The sequence below is a fragment of the Pseudophryne corroboree genome, chromosome 10 (assembly GCF_028390025.1).
Source record: "Pseudophryne corroboree isolate aPseCor3 chromosome 10, aPseCor3.hap2, whole genome shotgun sequence".
Lineage (NCBI taxonomy): Eukaryota > Metazoa > Chordata > Amphibia > Anura > Myobatrachidae > Pseudophryne > Pseudophryne corroboree.
This window is the reverse complement of record NC_086453.1, coordinates 177776800-177798494: the sequence shown is the minus strand read 5'-3', so window position 1 is coordinate 177798494 and position 21695 is coordinate 177776800. Positions and strand designations below refer to the sequence as shown.

Here is a 21695-nt window from a genome sequence, read left to right as displayed (position 1 = left end):
TCCTGGGAGTGGACAATTGGGAGACGGACTATCTCAGCCGCCAGGACCTTCACTCTGGAGAATTGGCGCTACAGCCAGAGTTTTTCAAGCCCTAGTTATACAGTGGGGATGTCTTCAGGTAGATCTAATCGCATCACGGCTAAATCATCAACCACCATGATACTTGTCAAGAACAAGAGATCCAGTGGTGGAGGCAGTGGACATTGTCCTGGCCTTACGATTTAGTCTACCTCTCTCCACCAATTCCACTTCTTCTTTAAGTGCTAAAACGCGAGTCAGGACTTCCGATTCTGGCGCAGCTGATGTGAGACGGCTTTCACCTCAGCTTCGGTGCCGTCCGCCTGCTTTACCCTGCTAGGGCCTCCCCGGTCCACCCAGCCGCTCCAGTGACCCTCCGCTACGCCGCCACAGCACCCGGGCACCATACGGACAAATTCTGTCCAGCCAGATGCCCGGAAAACACCTGCACCCACGCCATGATGCTGACCGCAGCACAGCTCCCAAAATGGCCGCCGGGACTGACGCTGGATCGGAGGCATCCACTATCAGCCTCCCCCAGGTTCAGTTACCTTCCACTTCCCCCTCCAAGGTCCAGCCACCTTCCACAGCTCCTGCTAAACCGCATCCAACCTCCGCTGCTCCCCCCCCCCCCCTTTCACCTCTCACCTATGCTGATGTTGTACAGGCTGTGAGGGAGACAATGCAGCCCATGTTAAAGGAACAAGCTGCAGTTAATGCTGCTGCCTTACAGCAAGCTGTTACAGACATTAAGAGCCAGTGCAAACAGCTGGCTAAGCGAGTCTTGGCAGTAGAACACACTGCTGGGGAAAACTTTCAAGCTATTTCCCCCATGCAAGATTTAACTGGCAGCTGAAACAATCTGACATGCAGGTCTGGGCTAAATTGGACGACTTGGAAAATCGTTCACGCAGAAACAGCTTTAGGGTAGTTGTACTACCATAATCCCTTAAAGGGCTAGCCTTATACCACTTTTTGAAGTAGACCCTGCCTGAATTGCTTGAAATCCAAGACGTTTGTTCGGATCTTGTGATTGAACGGGCCCACCGAACAGGACAGATGCGTGGTGATTCTTCTTCTTCTAGACCTCGAGTTGTTTTGTTCAAATACTTGAACTATATACACAAGGAAACTATATGGTCCGCCTCTCGATGGATAAGATACCTCATGTGGAATGGTGCCAAGATTCTCGTTTTCCAGTATTATTCTCCTGAATTGACAAGGCTTCGTAAAGCCTTTACCCTGGTGTGCTCACAGTTGGCTCAGGAGGGGAAGAAGTTCGCCCTCCTTTACCCGGCTCATCTGCGGATTTTCAGCGGTTCATCCTATAAGGATTTTACTTCGGCCGATGACACAGTGGCATTTGTGCGGGAGCAAAGCCGTCCTATGAAGGAGGTTGATACCTGAAAATGTCTTCTGTTTTTATGTGTCCTGCTACTAGACATTCTCTGCCATCTGCAACATGTCTCCAAACACTACCTACTCCTTATGCTCTTCTATTTCATAGAGATGTGCACGGATTTGGTTGCTGATTACCCATCGCCATGTTACCTCTGTTGGTATTGGGACATACTCCATTGTGGTGAAGTATTGGCCACTCATCTATTTTTGCCCTTTTATTTGACTGTTTATTATTGCTGCATTTATCTATGTTATTATTTTTCTGCTGATTGCTATATTTATATGCCATGTTTTCTGCTCTCCTAACCCCGGAAATATGTTGTAGTATGATATTGCAATATCTTTGTTTTTTTTTTCAGATGGTGTCGTGGCTACATTACCTTTTTCTGTTGCTTAAAGGATGGTCACTGGTTTGGTTTTTGGAGGCGGTTCTCCTCCCTCTTCCATATTTTTAGATAGGGTGGATTCGGCTGGGTGCTTCATCTTCCAGGAATTAATAATGTACCTTAACTCAGATATGTGAATTGTGAAGTTCTTTTCTTTCTAGAAGTGTTGTTGGAGTATATCCCATGCTCCTTCCTTACTGTTTTCTTTGCTCCCCCTCCCCCTCTTTCTCCGCCCTGTGTTTCCATGTTTTGTTTGCTACGGAGTCTGAGTCACCTGTTTATTTTATACGTCCTGTGATATATGGCATCGATTAAGGTGGGTTTTTGGAACGTGGGGGGTATTCATTCCCCAATTAAATGAGAAAAGCTTCTTCTCTATTTAAATAAGATGCATTTAGATTTAGTATTCCTACAGAAGACCCATTTGTTGCTTCCAGAAACATTGAAATTGTCTACCCTTGGTTGGAAGGTCCTTGCGGCAGTCCCTTACACTTCGAAGGCTAAGGGGGTTACTCTTCTGGCAAGTAAGCGACTTCCTATAGATGTACTGCACACCGATATTGACCCTGACGGTAGATATATCCTATTAGGATGTCTCTGGTGAGGTTACCTTTTGGGAATCTATTAAAGCCCCCTCCATTCCAGCTGACTCACGAGCAACCCTTTGCGCCCCATTCACAACCCAGGAAGTGGAGACCGCTATAAAACATCTTAAACATGTGAAGTCCCCTGGTCCGGATGGATTCTTGGGGGAGTATAACAAAAGTCTTCTGCCAAAACTCATAGATCCTTTGGTTTCGATTTTTAATTCCCTACTTGTCGCTCCTTCCTTGCTCAAATTTTTTACTGACACGGTTATCCGCTTACTTCTTAAACCAGACAGGAACCCTCACCTGCCTGGCTCTTATAGGCCCATATCTTTACTCAGTCTGGACTATAAACTGTTCACGAAGCTCCTGGCGCACAGAATAAAATATCTGCTCCCAGGAGTTGTTCATTTGGACCAGATGGGCTTCATTGCCGGCAGACATTCCTCAGCTAACATTCGCACGGTCCTCGCAGCTTCCCATTGGCTAAATTCCACTTCAGTTTCTGACGCTTCTTACTTGCTATCCCTTGACGCTGAGAAAGCGTATGATCTAGTTTCCTGGGATCACTTACTTACCACCCTTAATAAATTTGGCTTGCCTGATCAATTGATCTCTCTCTTGCGTATATTATACAATGATTCACATTCTAGAATTATTTGTAATGGCTACCTGTCAGCCACTATTCCCTTAGGCAGAGGCACCAGACAGGGCTGTCCTCTCTCTCCCCACTTTTATTTGCGTTAGCCATTGAACATCTAACGATTGCTCTTCGCAGCTTACCTGAATTTCACGGTATTCATATTGCACACCACTCCCTCAAAGTCGCACTGTTTGCGGACGATATGTTGCTGTTCCTTTCTGACCCCCTCATCTCCATCCCAGCCATTCTTCACTCTGTTAATTCGTTTGGCCTCTTTTCGCAGTTTAAAATTAATTATGACAAGTCTGAGCTCCTCCCACTGACCTCTTCTGCATCTGCTCTTCTGTCTTCTCCCCCTTATTGTGTTTAAATATAGACAAGACAGAAGAAGTCTAAATTGAAATATTTGGGTATCTATACCCTCTCTCTCCGATGTTTATGATCTTAATTTCACTCCCACACTACAACAAATTGCTAAACAATTGGATGCCTGTTCGTCCCTGCCATTGTCCCTCATGGGAAGGGTTGCTGTGCTGAAAAGCATTATCTTCCCTAAACTTTCCTACCTTATCCAGATGCTACCATATGCTCTGTCGCGGCTAGATCTCCGCTGTTGTGAAAATCTTTTTACTAAATTTCTATGGTCCGGTAAGAGACCTCGCAAAGCTTTAGCTAAACTTAAACTACGTAAAAGTGCTGTTGGTCTGGCTGTGCCAGACATATCCGCTTTTACCAAAGCTGTGACATTCAGATATGTCTTTGACTGGTTCCTCTCCCACTCTACCTACTCTAATTACTCTTTAGAACAAACAGTCTGCGCACCATATGATCTCCGTGCTTTACTTCATACCCCTAAAACTCTCCTCCCCTCCTCAGCTGGTACTAATCCTCTTTTCTGGGATGTTTACTTTGGATGGTGGTCTGTGAATAAATCGATTAAGAGAAACCCGGCTCACTCCAAATGTATATCTTTTTGTGGCAATCCATGTTTTCCAGTGGCTCTAGACAATGTGCGGTTCTTTCACTGGCAGCAAAGAGGCATTGCATTAATCAAGGATGTCTTCGACCCTTAGGGCGTATTAATATCCTTCTCTGACTTGATTGACAAATATCGAATACCCCGTACAGACTTCTTTATGTATCTACAATTGAGACATTATGTCCTGTCTTTACCTCCCCCATATGACCCGACCCTGAACATTGACCCTCTCACACACATTGTTGCCTTGGTAACGCTTTCACCCTACAGAACTTGTTATCTTTACTGGGATGTTTTGTCTGGGTTTGAAACACAACTGTGGTCCTTGACTGTCAAGAGTTGGGGAACTGACTTCCTTTCTCCTATAACACATAAAGAGCTGACAGATGATTTTGCTAATATTCTCAAACCACTCCATTCAACACAGTTGCAAGAGACTCATGTTAAATTTACACAGATCTTATATTACACCTGGTCAAAGAAAACATATGGTCCCTTCTGAATCTGGGAAATGTCAAAAGTGTGGGACTCCCAATGCTTTATTTTTACACTGTTTTTGGTCCTGCCCCAAAATAAAGAAATTCTGGTTCAAGGTTTTATGGTTCATCAATTCTACTTTTCATCTCAGATTGAAAGTAGACTGCAAAGCGATGCTTAGTTTTTACTTTTCAGATTGGGGTATTCCGCCACAAAAGAAACACCTTATTCCATTGTTATATGTTCTGACATTCGGGGAAAAAATAGATTCTTACTAATTGGATCATTAGATCCCCTCTCAGGCTTGATACTCTGCGTTCTCGCCTTCTTCGTACTTTATACTTGGATCGCCAGTCCACCCTGCCGAATGTTGATTGCAATGTTATACGCTTCTATAAAAAATGGTGCCTCTTTATAGAATCCATGGACCCTTCCCACCAACATGTATTCTCCTTATTTGACTCAACAAAATGGTCCTTACTTCGTCGAATTGCCAATGAACCTTCATAGAGTTGTTGTTGTTGTTGTTTGTTTAAATAATATTTTGTGCATGTCCATTATATTGCTCGACTTGGTGCCTAATCTCGGATATACCTCATATGGTTCTTGCAAAAGGATCTATTATCAGATGCTGGATTTTTATGCCGGTTTATATGCAGCTACTTCTCTTATTGGGTACCAGTGTACTACTATAGCTTTCTACTGTTTTACTTGAATGTACTCCAAAATCCTTTCTCTATGACGGCACAAGTGTTTGTACCTTTCTTTGTTATATTTATTGAATTTTCACAATATATTTAAAAAACGAAACAAAAAAAATATGAGTCAGTCATTCTGGTTGCGCTATACTGGCCTCGCAGACGACGTTTCTTGGACCTGTGAATTCTTCAGGCAGACTCTCCTTGGACCCTACCACTTCGTCCTGATCTTCTGCAGCTGGGTCTGTTCGTGCACACCAATTTAGCGCGGCTGCGTTTCATAGGGTGTCTGTTGAGACCGCTATACTAAGAAGTAGGGTAATTCCAGAAGTAATTATTCCTACTATGTTATGCGCTATGAACCCTGTTATGGCGGCTCATTATCACCGCATCTGGTGCTCTTATATTTCATGGTGTGAAAGAAAAGGTGTGTCATCCAGGACTTTTCATCTCAACTGTTGCTCTTTTTACAAGATGGCCTGGATGCTGGACACCGCTTAGGTCTCTGCACTCTCCATTTTCTTTCACCAACGACTAGGCCTTCTACCCGAGGTACTAACATGTTTTCAGGGGACGCTTAGATTGCAACCTCCTTTCGTCCCGCCTACAGCTCCATGGGACCTTAGTCTGGTGCTCACTTTTCTTCAGTCTTCTATATCTCATGTGGAAGACCGTTCTTCTTTTGGCACTGGCTTCAGCTCGCTGTGTCTCAGAATTGGGTGCACTATCATGCAACCTCCATACCTCCTTTTTTACGAAGACAGAGCTGAACTCAGGACACAGGCTATCTTCTGTCCAAAGGTTGTGTCGGCGTTCATAGTAACATAGTATCTGAGGTTGAAAAAAGACAATTGTCCATCGAGTTCAACCTATTTGTGGTGTCCTATGCATGATGATTTGACTAAAATTTCTGACTGATGCTGCTGTCAGCCATTGCATTTTATCCTTATTTATAGTAACTATAATGCATGACTATGCACCATACCCCTGGCTATCCTTATCCAATAGGAATTTATCTAACCCATTCTTAAAGGTGTTGACAGATTCCGCCATTACAACTCCCTCGGGCAGGGAATTCCAAACACGTATTGTCCTTACCGTGAAAAAGCCTCTACGCCGTATTGTGCGGAATCTCCTCTCCTCTAACCTGAGCGAGTGTCCACGAGTCCTCTGTGTTGATCTAACCAAAAACAGGTCCCGCGCAAGCTCTGTGTATTGTCCCCTTATGTATTTGTAGATGTTGATCATATCCCCTCTTAGTCTCCGCTTTTCCACATAAATAAACCTCTTGTGGTCCCTTCCTTCCTAGGTGACTCTGGACAACCCTCTACCCTGGATGTAGTCAGGGCCTTGCGGATTTACATTACCAGAATGACATCCTTACGGAAATCGGATACGTTGTTTGTGCTATATGATGCAGTTCGGAGAGGTTGGCCAGCCTCAAAGCAGATTTTATTTAGCCAGGTGGATTCATCTAACTATCCACCAGGCATGTGTCAGCACTGCTAGACACCCTTCTTCCATTTTAGCACACGTGGCTGTGTCCTCGGCAGCATGTCGTGGTGCTTCCACAACACAGCTGTGTTGTGCGGCCACTTGGTCCTCGGTTAACATGTTTATCAAGTTTTACAAGTTTGACACTCTTGCAGCATCAGCCTCCAGGTTTGGTCAAGTTATTTTGCAGGTTCCTCAGAGCTCTCCTGCACAGGTGGTGGGGACCTTTGAGATACCCCCCAGTGTAATCTTTCTAGTGTCCCCTAGTGGATGAAAGAGAAAATGGGATTTTGGTACTTACCTGTAAATCCTTTTTCTGATTCCACAGAGGACACTGGACGCCCTCCTCTGCGCTGTCTGTTTATAGTTTTTGGTTTTGCCAAGTTGTTGTTTGTTTGGGTGTGATTCTCCTATCGGGAGGCACTCAGTATACCGACTGCCAGGATCCCGGCACTCAGCATACCGGCGCCAGAATCCTGACAGCCGGTATACAGACAACGATTCTCTCTTGGGTTGTCCACGACACCCTTGGAGAGAGAATAAATAGCTTGGCGCGCGTAGCGAGCTCTTTTGCGCTCACCCAGATGCCGGCATTCTGGCGGTCGGGATCCCGGTGCCAGTATGCTGGGAGCCGGGATCCCGAGTGCCGGCCAATCGCAGTAAACCCCTCCTATCTTATCCTCCTGTTCTCCTTCTCCTCTTAGTCTACGTTTTTCTAACTGGAGGATAATGGATAATAGAGTTGGGAGGAGCATCACACTTCTAAATTATAATAAGTGCATTCTCCCACTAACCACGCCTCTTTACCCCAGTGTAATCTCTCCAATGTCCACTGTGGAATCAGAGAAAAGGATTTACCGGTACGTACCAAAATCCCATTTCTCTTACGTCCTAGAGGATGCTGGGGTCCACATTAGTACCATGGGGTATAGACCGGTCCACCAGGAGCCATTGGCACTTTAAGAGTTTGAGAGTGTGGGCTGACTCCTCCCTCTATGCCCCTCCTACCAGACTCCGTTTAGAAAATGTGCCCGGAGGAGCCGGTCACAGCTAGGGGAGCTCTACAGAGTTTCTCTAGTAAAGTTTATCTTAGAGTTTATTATTTTACAGGGAGGCTGCTTGCAACAGCCTCCCTGCTTCGTGGGACTAAGGGGGGGGGGGGGGGCTAGTGTCCGTCCTGCGGGGTCTGAGCCACTATCTCCGCTGACAGGACACTGAGCTCCTAAGGGAATAGATCGTTCCCCACCACAGGGGATCGCTCACCCCGGCAGCATGCCGCCACCCCCTTACAGAGCTGAAGATTTGTGGCGAGTGAGTCACCAACCCCCGTAGCAAGCGGGGAACCGGTGTGAAGATGGCGGCATAAGGGTAGGAGCGCAGTATTCACTGCACTCCGGAGACTCAGCGGTACATAGTGCGGCGCTGTGAGGGGCACCCTGAGCCAGCGCCTACACCCTACACTGGTCACACAGCCTGTTGGGGTCCCCGGATCTCAGCCAGCATAAATTCTCAGGCCAGTATAATCCTATGAAGAGCGGCATTTTGGGGGCAGAGCTTCTCAGACCGGAACAGCAGCGTTCAGCGCCATTTTCCTGCCTGCACAACGCTGTCAGTGAAGAGCAAGTCCCTCCACAGCAACTCCAGCTATCACGGTACTGGGTGTTGTAGAAGGTGGTTGAGGCTGCAAAACGACTGTGTCTCCCTTTATATTAAAAGCGCTGTGTGTGGGTTGGCTCCAATCTGTGTCTCTCTTGCCATTCTTGGGGGTGAAACTCTGTCTGCTCTCGCCTGTGTTTGTGTGTGGAGTGTCTGCGGTCTCCATTAAGCAATGTCCAGGGACTCTGTGTCATATACTGCAGAGGATATGTCCTCTCAGAATGATCCCATTCCATGTAATCAGGATTGCACTGGTTTAGCACAGATTCCAGCAAGGGAGCCTGAGTGGTTATCCTCTATCAAATCTATAATTTCTCAGATTTCAAATAGGGTTACACAAAATTAATCTGCAACTCAGGCTTTACAGAACTCTATGGCAGTCTGGCCTAGTTCTGGTACATCAGGGCTCCCTGCTGTATAGTCACATAAACGTGCTCTTGCTCAGATCAGGCAGGATGATACTGATTCTGATACTGCAGACGGTGACGGGGATGTGTTGCGGGGGGCTGCATCTCTTGCAAAAGGGGTGCAATTGATGATAGAGGCTATTAGGGATGTGATGAATATTGCTGATACAACACCCGAGCAGGTTGAGGAGGTTTACTTCACTGAAAAAAAAATAAAAGACTCGCTAACCTTCCCTGCGTCAAAGGAATTAAATGCTATAGGCTTGGGAAAACCCGGATAAAAAATTCCAGATGCCTAAAAGGGTTCTGGTAGCATTTCCTTTCCCGGTAGAGGATAGGAAAAAATGGGAAAACCCGCCTATTGTTGACGCGTCAGTATCCAGACTCTCAAAAAAGGTGGTTTTACCTGTTCAAGGATCTACCGCCTTGAAAGAGCCAGCTGATCGTAAAATTGATAATACGCTCAAATCCATGTACACGGCTTCTGGGGCAATCCTACGTCCCACTATTGCCAGTGCTTGGATCGCCAAAGCTATAGTAAAGTGGTCAGGCACGTTACTTGAGGACTTGGATACTTTGGAGAAATGTGATGTTGAATTGTTTTTACGTAACATTCAGGATTCGGCAGGATTTCTGGTAGAATCCATGAAAGACCTGAGTTCCATGGCTGCGGGGATTTCCTCCATGTCAGTATCAGCTCGTCGAGGACTGTGGTTGTGCCAGTGGTCTGCCGACGCGTAATCCAGGAGAAGTGTGGAGACCCTACTCTACACAGGTCAGGCTCTCTTTGGGGAAGCGTTAGATGCGTGGATCTCCATGGCTACGGTTGGTAAGTCACCCTTTCTTCCCTCAGCTACACCTGCTCCGAAGAAACCCTTTTCTTTAGTTACATCACAGTCCTTTCGGTCTAACAAGCCCAGAAAGGCCAAGCCGTCCAACACCTTCTTTTGGTGAGGTCGGCGCAAGTTCAAGAAACCTGCGGCTGCAGGTTTCCAGGAACAGAAACCTGCTTCAGGTACACCAAAGTCCTCCGCATGATGGTGGACTGCATGCCTCTGAGGTGGGGCCTGTAGGAGCGAGACTCAGACATTTCAGTCATGACTGGGTGTCCTCCGGCCTGGACCCCTGGGTGCAAGATATTGTGTCCCAGGGGTACAGGCTGTAATTTCAAAATCTCCCTCCTCACCGATTTTTCAGATCAATCTTGCCAGCTCTGTTGGTAGACAAGACTGTCCTGCAAGAAGCCGTTCAGAAGTTGGCGGAGGCACAAGTTATTGTACCAGTACCACCTCATATGCAAAACAATGGTTACTATTTGAACCTTTTCGTGGTACCGAACCGGATGGTTCAGTCAGACCCATTCTGAACTTAAAATCACTAAACCCCTTTCTGAGGGAGTTCAAGTTCAAAATGGAGTCTCTAAAGGCGGTGATATCGGGTCTGGAGGAGGGGGAATTCCTAGTATCCCTGAATATCAAGGATGCGTACCTCCACATTCCGATTTTGGCTGCTGCATCAAACTTATCTTCGATTCGCATTGTTGGCCTGTCACTTTCATTTCCAGACCCTCCCATTCGGCCTCTCCACAGCACAGAGGGTATTCACCAAGGTGATGGCGGAAATGATGGTTCTCCTCCGCAGACAGGGAGTGAACATAATTCCGTATCTGGACGATCTGCTGATGAAGGCATTGTCCAAGGAGAGGCTGTTACGGTCCGTAACACTCACGACCCAGCTTCTCAGGGAACATGGTTGAATCCTGAATCTTCAAAAATCACAATTGGAACCAACCAGGAGGTTGTATTTTCTGGGAATGATCCTCAACACGGAGGTGCAGAGGGTGTTTCTTCCAGAGGAAAAAGCTTTGGTGATTCAAGCGATGGTCCGGGATGTCCTGAAGCCAGCCTGGGTGTCAGTTCATCAGTGCATTCGCCTTCTGGGGAAGATGGTGGCCTCTTACGAGGCTCTGCAGTACGGGAGGTTTCACGCTCGGTCCTTCCAACTGGATCTCCTGGACAAGTGGTCAGGATCCCATCTACACATGCACCAGAGAATAAGTCTGTCGCCAAAGGCCAGGATTTCATTCTGGTGGCTGCAATTACCTCACATTCTGGAGTGCCGCAGGTTCGGGATTCAGGACTGGATCTTTCTAACCACGGATGCAAGTCTCTTGGATGGGGCGCAGTCACTCAAGGGGAAACCTTCCAAGGAAGGTGGTCAAGTCTGGAAGCCGGCCTGCCGATAAACATTCTGGAACTAAGCGCCATCTGCAATGGTCTTCTCCAAGCGGCCCATCTTCTGAGAAATCGGGTCATTCAAGTGCAGTCGGACAATGTGACAACGGTGGCTTGCATAAACCGACAGGGCAGAACGAAGAGCAGAGCTGCAATGGCAGAGATAACAAGACTCATCCTCTGGGCAGAAAAGCACGCGTTGGCGCTGTCAGCAATCTTCATTCCAGGAGTAGACAACTGGGAAGCGGACTTCCTCAGCAGACACGATCTCCATCCAGGGGAGTGAGGTCTCCATCCGGAGGTGTTCAAGGAGGTAACAGATCTTTGGGGCGTACCCCCAGATCGACATGATGGCCTCTCGTCTCAACAAGAAGCTTCGGCGGTATTGTTCCAGGTCGAGGGACCCACAAGCAGTGGCGGTGGACGCCCTAGTGACTCCGTGGGTGTTCCAGTCAGTGTACGTGTTTCCTCCACTTCCACTCATTCCAAGAGTTCTATAACTCATAAGGAGAACAAGGGTTCAAGCGATTCTCATTGCTCCAGACTGGCCAAGAAGGTCTTTGGTATGCGAATCTTCTGGATCTACTGCAAGAAGATCCGAGGCCTCTTCCTCTTCGGGAGAACCTGCTCCAGCAGGGTCCGTTCGCCTATCAAGACTTACCGTGGCTATGTTTGATGGCATGGAGGTTGAACGTCTGATACTAGTTTGGAAGGGCATTCCGAACAAGGTTATTCCTACCCTGATACAGGCTAGGAAAGGAGTAACTTCTAAACATTACCATCGAATTTGGAAAAAATATGTATCTTGGTGTGAGTCCAAGAAATTTCCTGCGATGGAGTTTCAACTGGGACGGTTTCTCCTCTTCCTACAAGCTGGTGTGGATATGAGCCTGAGGTTGGGATCTGCGAAGGTCCAGATTTCGGCCCTATCCATTTTCTTCCAAAAACAATTTCTTTGGAGTTAACTGCGCACTGAGGCCCTCTAGTGTTCGGATGAGCTGCTGCACTTAAAGGTGACCAACCTAAATAACAGCAAACATAGATTTATTAGTGCTGCGCTCAATCCTAATGTTTGAATGGAAATAATGGGTGTTAATCGTTTTTAGTGTTAGTTCTTTCAGGAAGTGTACCCTTATTTCTCCGTCCCCCTTAGCCTAAAAAAGTTGTCATGAGCTTCTACTGAAGGTCGTGGTATGTGTCCTAAACCAGGAACCGTATAATGCACAAAATGTGTGAATAGGAGATATCCCAATGACCAGCATATATATATGAATATTTATGTAGAAATGAGTGATTGACCAATATAGATCCTTTTTGAGCACTGTTTAATGGCTCATTTATTGTTTAAAGTCCGCTTGGAACTAATAGTCTCTTAAATAAAAAATGTATATAGCTTAATCTCAAATGTCGGATTGCGGCGTCCCGCAAATCCGTTAGATGGCAAGTCTATCAATCCTTCAAATGCAAAAGAGATTCCAGCTGTAAAAAATTAAACACCCGGTCTTCACGTTTAGCAGAGCCTCAGGTTAACAATACAGAAAAATGGAGATGGAGGGGGATCCGGACTAGCTCCTGCTTCCCAAACCCCGCCGCCCGTGGTGCGTCTTGGTACAGCCGCCCCCTGGGTGTCGGTCGGTCTGTAAGTGGAGCCTGTCTGAGGCTGGGAGGAAACCCGGAGTGCGCTCTACAGAGCCGCACACTGTGTAGCCTCCTGCCTCCTACGGACACTCACCTGCCCTCCTTTCTCGATCGTCACCGAGGCTCCACCAACGACTTCCTCCTTCTTCTTCTTCTTCTCGTCCAGCGGTTGCTTGGTTGCACAGTCGCGTCCCGGACTTCCTGGTCACGTGACCCGGTTGTTTGTAATTGATTCAGCGTTCTGCGCTCCGTGCATAGAGGTTGCAGTAATTTGGAATTAGGATCAGTATATGATCATATACTGATCCTAAAATTAGTATAGACTATTAGTTCCAAGCGGACTTTAAACAATAAATGAGCCATTAAACAGTGCTCAAAAAGGATCTATATTGGTCAATCACTCATTTCTACATTTATATTCATATATATATGCTGGTCATTGGGATATCTCCTATTCACACATTTTGTGCATTATACGGTTCCTGGTTTAGGACACATACCACGACCTTCAGTAGAAGCTCATGACAACTTTTTTAGGCTAAGGGGGACGGAGAAATAAGGGTACACTTCCTGAAAGAACTAACACTAAAAACGATTAACACCCATTATTTCCATTCAAACATTAGGATTGAGCGCAGCACTAATAAATCTATGTTTCCAAAAACAATTGGCTGCCCTCCCTGAGGTTCAGACCTTTTTGAAGGGAGTTCTGCACATCCAACCTCCCTTTGTACCGCCTACGGCACTTTGGGAACTTAACATGGTATTGCAATTCCTCCAATCGGACTAGTTCGATCCTCTACAGGAGGTTGAGGTCAAATTTCTTACGTGGAAGACTATCACGTTGTTGGCTTTAGCTTTCTGCTAGACGTGTGTCGGAGTTGGGGGCTTTGTCCTGTAAAAGCCCATACTTGATCTTCCACGAAGATCGAGCTGAGCTCCGGACACGTCAGCAGTTTCTTCCGAAGTTTGTGTCCGGCATTTCATATCAACCAACCTATTGTGTTGCCAGTTTTTTCAAAGTCCTTTGATGTTGTAAGGGCTCTGAAAATATATGTGCAGAGGACTGCTCGTCATAGGAAATCGGACTCTGTCCTGTATGATCCCAAGAAAATTGGGTGTCCTGCTTCTAAGCAGACGATCTCTCGCTGGATCAGGTTCTCTATCCATCATGCATATTCTACGGTAGGCTTGCTGTGTCCTACGTCTGTCAAGGCCCACTCTCCCTCCCGTTCTGGGAGCTTTGGTACATCCCCATGGTACTAATGTGGACCCCAGCGTCCTACCGGTAAATCCTTTTCTCGTAGTCTAGAGGATGCCCTCCAAGTGCTTCGTTTTCCTGCAGTTGTTATCTTGTTCAGTACAACTTTGTTTTTAGTTAAGTACTGCATTGTTACTTGGTAAGTAATGTTTTCAGTGGTTGCTAAGTTAGCTTGATGTGACTTGTATGTGTGAGCTGGTATGAATCTCGCCACTATCTGTGTTAAATCCTTCTCTCGAAGATGTCCGTCTCCTTGGGCACAGTTTCTAGACTGAGTCTGGTAGGAGGGGCATAGAGGGAGGAGCCAGCCCACACTCTCAAGCTCTTAACGTGCCAATGGCTCCTGGTGGACCCGTCCATACCCCATGGTACGAATGTGGACCCCAGCATCCTCTACGGACTACGAGAAAAGGATTTACCGGTAGGTAACCAAAATCCTATTTTTAGTCATATTAAAATGCAGGATATAATAAATGGGCCCCGTTGGTGTTTTGGTTCTCTTTTAATTTAAACATGGATTAGGGGGAATGGCACATTAATGCTTTGTGACACTGCAAGGATGCCTTTGATCAGCCAATGTACTCTCTCTTCAGGTGATCAGACTTCAGCCCTGTCAACAGGTGCTGCTAACTTGGTTCACAAATTGATGCACTTCCTTGTTTTAATAAAAGAAATAAACGCAAAGTGCACTTGCCCACAGTTGGTTGTATAATGTAAAAACTTCTTTCTCTACCACTTTTCCAAATGACCTTTATAGCCCTATGGTTGTCTAGTGTTGCATATTAATTTCCCCTACATCCTTTAACACTCCTTTAGAGACTGTATAGTGATAAACAGTCATTTGCTATTACAGGATACGTGGACACCAGAAAATGTCATGCCCAAGAGGTTACGAGAAAAGCAAAAGTAAGTTGATCTATATTTATTATTAACATGGTAAATGGTTTGTTGAATGCTGCATTTTGTTATTTATTTAACCTAGTTTTTAACTTAATGTTAAAAATCACACAGTCCAAGCTCCATGTGTGGCAGGACAAGAAAAAGATGAAAATGTAACATTGAAGTCTCTGAAACTGAGAATTATTAATGGATATCAAACTTTTCTTTCAGCAATGGATTAAAATGTATCCCTGTAATATTTGCAAAGTTGATCTTTACATTTGTGAGTGTAAATGAGGTCAGCTAAATCAGGTTGTGAAATGTTTTTTCACCTGCAGGGTTCACAGTAGTATCCACAGGATATACATTGGGATATAAGGTAGCATCAGCGGAATGACACCAACGATCAAAGCTTTCGGCCTCCCAGATTGCAACTGGCCAATCTCCTATGTCCCAGCCTCCTGGCTCAGGCAATTCAGTTTATTGGGGGTCATTTAGAGTTGATTGCAGCAGCAAATTTGTTAGCAGTTGGGTAAAACCATGTGCACTGCAGGGGGGGGGGGGGGGGGCAGATATAACAGAGAGAGTTAGATTTCGGTGTGGTGTGTTCAAACTGAAATCTAAATTGCAGTGCAAAAAAAGCAACCAGTATTTACCCTGCAAAGAAACAAAATAACCCACCCAAATCTAACTTTCTCTGCACATGTTATGTCTGCCCCCCCCCCCCCCCCCTGCACTGCACATGGTTTTGCCCAACTGCTAACAAATTCGCTGCTGCGGTCAACTCGGAATTGCCCCCATTGTTTGGAGCGACAGGAGCCGGCCACGTACTAGGGCTGCTAATTTTTTGCCAGCCATAAGCTTTCTTTAATTTAATTTAGTTTTATAGTCTTATTTTTTTTAGCGATCTTTCTAAAAAGCGTTTTTTAAGCACCTTAGAAAGAGTCTCTCCAAAAACTTTCCGCCGGGTCGCGATAGCGCTTACCCACGTGTACAGTGCCGTTTCTGCGGGCGTCAGTGAGGATGTACTGTGCTAGCAAGTCCAGCTGATGTTATCAGGCTGTGGCCGTTGAATAGGGAGAAGGTAAAGGGCCCTACACACTGGCCGACATGACTGCTCGATATGAACGATCTCGTTCATTAATGAACGAGATAACGTTCATATCGTGCAGTGTGGAGGCTCCAGCAATAAACGATGCGCGGCCCCGCGCTTGTTCATCGCTGGTCCCCCGTCGGCTGTATATGCAGGCCAATATTTGCCTGCACTTCAAAGCAGCCGGGTGACGGGGAAAGTGAAGAAACTTAACTCCCCTCGTCACTGCCCCCCCCCCTCCGCCGGGTCGCCCGTCGGCCGTATCCACCGTCGGGCAGCTTGGCGGCGGATCGGCCAGTGTGTAGGGCCTATAAGGCGTCTGTTCCGCTTAGCGGGTTGAGATGCGAGACACAGCTGCAATGTTTTTGGGGGGAGACTACCAAACAGTTAGCTGCCACCTAGGGTGCACCAGCGCTAGTCCTCAAGGATGATAGGCTCCACGGATTAGTAAGAGGCCAGGATCCCTGGGATTGATGTCAGCAGTGGAAAGTAAGGCTCTCCTCTGGTTGCCCCTCCCCCCCAGTTCATGACCTGTTTCCTTTAAGTTTTCCGCCATGAACTGATTTTCCGCTTCCGTCTGAGACGCTAGATATCTAACGGACCCAGTCGCAGCATAGGCGGCTGTGACACTGGTGCGTCTGTGTTCAGTTGGGCATCTGTGTTCACTGATAGCGTATGTGTTCACTTGGGCGTTTGTGTTCACCATTTACATCTGGATCCATTCAGGGTTTGCTAACGTATTGATCGATCCTGGAAGCAGGGTTAAGTCTCCCTGTATCCCGCTCTCCTGGGGCAGGGGATACAGCACTAAGGTTCTACCTGCTATTGGGGTGCGAGTAGTTGGATAAGTGTCTGATGCATATGAGTCTGGTAAACTGTTACCCCTGTCTCTTTCGCTGTGCGACTGAATATGTTAAAAGTCCTATATAAGGTAATGCAGTAATATGTTTCTCCTACATAGCTGAAATTTATCTGTAGTTGAATATATGCTCATATTGCTTATTATACTAATGTAAAACTTGTAACTGATTGCTAGTGCGGCTGCTGACCTTTACTATACTAATATTTCTGTCAGTTTTTGCTATCTTTGTATATCTGATCCTCAATGCTGGTGCAAGGCAGGGAGGGATCGGATTGTATATCACTTTAGCAAGCTTAAAGTGAATAGGGTCACTAATTGTATAGTACCACCATTAGTGATGAGCGGGTTCGGTTCCTCGGAAACCGAACCCCCCCGAACTTCACCCATTTTACACGGGTCCGAGGCATACTCTGATTCTCCCGTATGGCTCGGTTAACCCGAGCGCGCCCGAACGTCATCATACCGCGGTAGGATTCTCGCGAGATTCGTATTGTATATAAGGAGCCGCGCGTCGCCGCCATTTTCACTCGTGCATTGGAAATGTTACGGAGAGGACGTGGCTGGCGTCCTCTCAGTTTATTAATGTTGCTGCAAATATTTGTGCTTATTGCTTAATTGTGGGGACTGGGGAGCAGCTGTATTATATAGGAGGAGTACAGTGCAGAGTTTTGCTGACAGTGACCACCAGTATATATAGCAGTACGGTACGGAAGGCCACTGCTCTACCTACCTCTGTGTCGTCAAGTATACTGTCCATCTAGATTCTATACCTGTGGTGCGTTTTAGTTTTGCAGTTTGCTGACAGTGACCACCAGTATATATAGCAGGACGGTACGGAAGGCCACTGCTCTACCTACCTCTGTGTCGTCAAGTATACTATCCATCCATACCTGTGGTGCATTTCAGTTGTGCGCAGTATATATAGTAGTAGGCCATTGCTATTGATACTGGCATATAATTCCACACATTAAAAAATGGAGAACAAAAATGTGAAGGGTAAAATAGGGAAAGATCAAGATCCACTTCCACCTCGTGCTGAAGCTGCTGCCACTAGTCCTAGCCAAGACGATGAAATGCCATCAACGTAGTCTGCCAAGGCCGATGCCCAATGTCATAGTAGAGAGCATGTAATATCCAAAAAACAAAAGTTCAGTAAAATGACCCAAAAATCAAAATTGAAAGCGTCTGAGAAGCGTAAACTTGCCAATATGCCATTTACGACACGGAGTGGCAAGGAACGGCTGAGGCCCTGGCCTATGTTCATGGCTAGTGGTTCAGATTCACATGAGGATGGAAGTACTCATCCTCTCGCTAGAAAAATGAAAAGACTTAAGCTGGCAAAAGCACAGCAAAGAACTGTGCGTTTTTCTAAATCACAAATCCCCAAGGAGAGTCCATTTGTGTCGGTTGCGATGCCTGACCTTCCCAACACTGGACGGGAAGAGCTTGCGCCTTCCACCATGTGCACGCCCCCTGCAAGTGCTGGAAGGAGCACCTGCAGTCCAGTTCCTGATAGTCAAATTGAAGATGTCACTGTTGAAGTACACCAGGATGAGGATATGGGTGTTGCTGGCGCTGGGGAGGAAATTGACAAGGAGGTGAGGTGGTTTGTTTAAGTCAGGCACCCGGGGAGACACCTGTTGTCCGTGGGAGGAATATGGCCATTGACATGCCTGGTCAAAATACAAAAAAAATCAGCTCTTCGGTGTGGAATTATTTCAACACAAATGCGGACAACAGGTGTCAAGCCATGTGTTGGCTTTGTCAAGCTGTAATAAGTAGGGGTAAGGACAATTAACCACCTAGGAACATCGTCCCTTATAAGTCACCTGGACCGCATTCATCAGAAGTCAGTGACAAGTTCGAAAACTTTGGATGACAGCGGAAGCAGTCCACTGACCACTAAATCCCTTCCTCTTCTAACCAAGCTCCTGCAAACCACACCACCAACTCCCTCAGTGTCAATTTCCACCTTACACAGGAAAGCCAATAGTCCTGCAGGCCATGTCACTGGCAAGTCTGACGAGTCCTCTCCTGCCTGGGATTCCTCCGATGCATCCTTGAGTGTAACGCCTACTGCTGCTGGCGCTGCTGCTGTTGTTGCTGCTGGGAGTCGATCGTCATCCCAGAGGGGAAGTCGGAAGACCACTTGTACTACTTCCAGTAAGCAATTGACTGTCCAACAGTCCTTTGCGAGGAAGATGAAATATCACAGCAGTCATCCTGCTGCAAAGTGGATAACTCGGGTCTTGTCAGCCTGGGTGGTGAGAAACGTGTGTCCGGTATCCACCGTTAATTCGCAGGCAACTAGAGACTTGATTGAGGTACTATGTCCCCGGTACCAAATACCATCTAGGTTCCATTTCTCTAGGCAGGCGATACCGAAAATGTACACAGACGTCAGAAAAAGAGTCACCAGTGTCCTAAAAAATGCAGTTGTACCCAATGTCCACTTAACCACGGACATGTGGACAAGTGAAGCAGGGCAGACTCAGGACTATATGACTGTGACAGCCCACTGGGTAGATGTATTGCCTCCCGCAGCAAGAACAGCAGCGGCGGCACCAGTAGCAGCATCTCGCAAACGCCAACTCGTTCCTAGGCAGGCTGCGCTTTGCATCACCGCTTTCCATAAGAGGCACACAGCTGACAACCTCTTACGGAAACTGAGGAACATCATCGCAGAATGGCTTACCCCAATTGGACTCTCCTGGGGATTTGTGACATCGGACAACGCCACCAATATTGTGCGTGCATTACATCTGGGCAAATTCCAGCACGTCCCATGTTTTGCACATACATTGAATTTGGTGGTGCAGAATTATTTAAAAAAAAACGACATGGGCGTGCAAGAGATGCTGTCGGTGGCCCGAAGAATTGCGGGCCACTTTCGGCATTCAGCCACCGCGTGCCGAAGACTGGAGCACCAGCAAATAGTCCTGAACCTGCCCTGCCATCATCTGAAGCAAGAGGTGGTAACGAGGTGGAATTCAACCCTCTATATGCTTCAGAGGATGGAGGAGCAGCAAAAGGCCATTCAAGCCTATACATTTGCCTACGATATAGGCAAAGGAGGGGGAATGCACCTGACTCAAGCGCAATGGAGAATGATTTCAACGTTGTGCAAGGTTCTGCAACCCTTTGAACTTGCCACACGTGAAGTCAGTTCAGACACTGCCAGCCTGAGTCAGGTCTTTCCCCTCATCAGGCTTTTGCAGAAGAAGCTGGAGACATTGAAGGAGGAGCTAAAACAGAGCGATTCCGCTAGGCATGTGGGACTTGTGGATGGAGCCCTTAATTCGCTTAACCAGGATTCACGGGTGGTCAATCTGTTGAAATCAGAGCACTACATTTTGGCCACCGTGCTCGATCCTAGATTTAAAACCTACGTTGTATCTCTCTTTCCGGCAGACACAAGTCTGCAGACGTTCAAAGACCTGCTGGTGAGAAAATTGTCAAGTCAAGCGGAACGTGACCCGTCAACAGCTCCTCCTTCACATTCTCCCGCAACTGGGGGTGCGAGGGAAAGGCTAAGAATTCCGAGCCCACCCGCTGGCGGTGATGCAGAGCAGTCTGGAGCGAGTGCTGACATCTGGTCCGGACTGAAGGACCTGCCAACGATACTGACATGTCGTCTACTGTCACTGCATATGATTCTGTCACCATTGAAAGAATGGTGGAGGATTATATGAGTGACCGCATCCAAGTAGGCACGTCAGACAGTCCGTACGTATACTGGCAGGAAAAAGAGGCAATTTGGAGGCCCTTGCACAAACTGGCTTTATTCTACCTAAATTGCCCTCCCTCCAGTGTGTACTCCGAAAGAGTGTTTAGTGCAGCCGCTCACCTTGTCAGCAATCGGCGTACGAGGTTACTTCCAGAAAATGTTGAGAAGATGATGTTCATCAAAATGAATTATAATCAATTCCTCCATGGAGACATTCATCAGCAATTGCCTCCAGAAAGTACACAGGGATCTGAGATGGTGGATTCCAGTGGGGACGAATTAATAATCTGTGAGGAGGGGGATGTACACAGTGAAAGGGGGGAGGAATCGGAGGATGATGATGAGGTGGACATCTTGCCTCTGTAGAGCCAGTTTGTGCAAGGAGAGATTGATTGCTTCTGTTTTGGTGGGGGCCCAAACCAACCAGTCATTTCAGTCACAGTCGTGTGGCAGACCCTGTCACTGAAATGATGGGTTCGTTAAAGTGTGCATGTCCTGTTTATACAACATAAGGGTGGGTGGGAGGGCCCAAGGACAATTCCATCTTGCAGACAATTCCATCTTGCACCTCTTTTTTCTTTCTTTTTTCTTTGCATCATGTGCTGTTTGGGGACTATTTTTTTACGTGCCATCCTGTCTGACACTGCAGTGCCACTCCTAGATGGGCCAGGTGTTTGTGTCGGCCACTTGTATCGCTTAGCTTAGCCATCCAGCAACCTCGGTGCAAATTTTAGGACTAAAAATAATATTGTGAGGTGTTCAGAATAGACTGGAAATGAGTGGAAATTATGATTATTGAGGTTAATAATACTATGGGATCAAAATGACCCCCAAATTCTATGATTTAAGCTGTTTTTGAGGGTTTTTTGTAAAAAAAACACCCGAATCCAAAACACACCCGAATCTGACAAAAAAATTTCAGGGAGGTTTTGGCAAAACGCGTCCGAATCCAAAACACGGCCGCGGAACTGAATCCAAAACCAAAACCCGAAAAATTTCTGGTGCACATCTCTAACCACCATACAATTGTGTGATTTGTTTGCCATGTCTAAGAGAGGCAAGGGTGAGGAGGATACACTCACCATAGCAGTACCGACATTGATATCATGTTTGTCATGCAAAGCAGGGTTAACCTCTCAAGATGTGGTACAAAATGGATTATGTGCAAATTGTTATAGCTTTAACCAAAGCCTCCTTAATAAGCCAAAGCAGGAACAGGTTCAAGCAGAACCTCCATTGGCTTCTTTTGCACAAT

At 46.6% G+C, this 21695-nt stretch overlaps 1 protein-coding gene across 1 annotated transcript in view; it reads left to right on the top strand.

Annotated features, from left to right (window-relative positions):
* The window catches only part of P3H1 (prolyl 3-hydroxylase 1), a 355045-nt gene that overhangs the window by 124216 nt on the left and 209134 nt on the right, over nt 1–21695 (top strand). The window contains exon 7 of the mRNA XM_063942954.1: nt 14733–14785. Within this exon, the coding sequence (XP_063799024.1) occupies nt 14733–14785 (53 nt within the window). The remainder of the gene's footprint in view (nt 1–14732; nt 14786–21695) is intronic.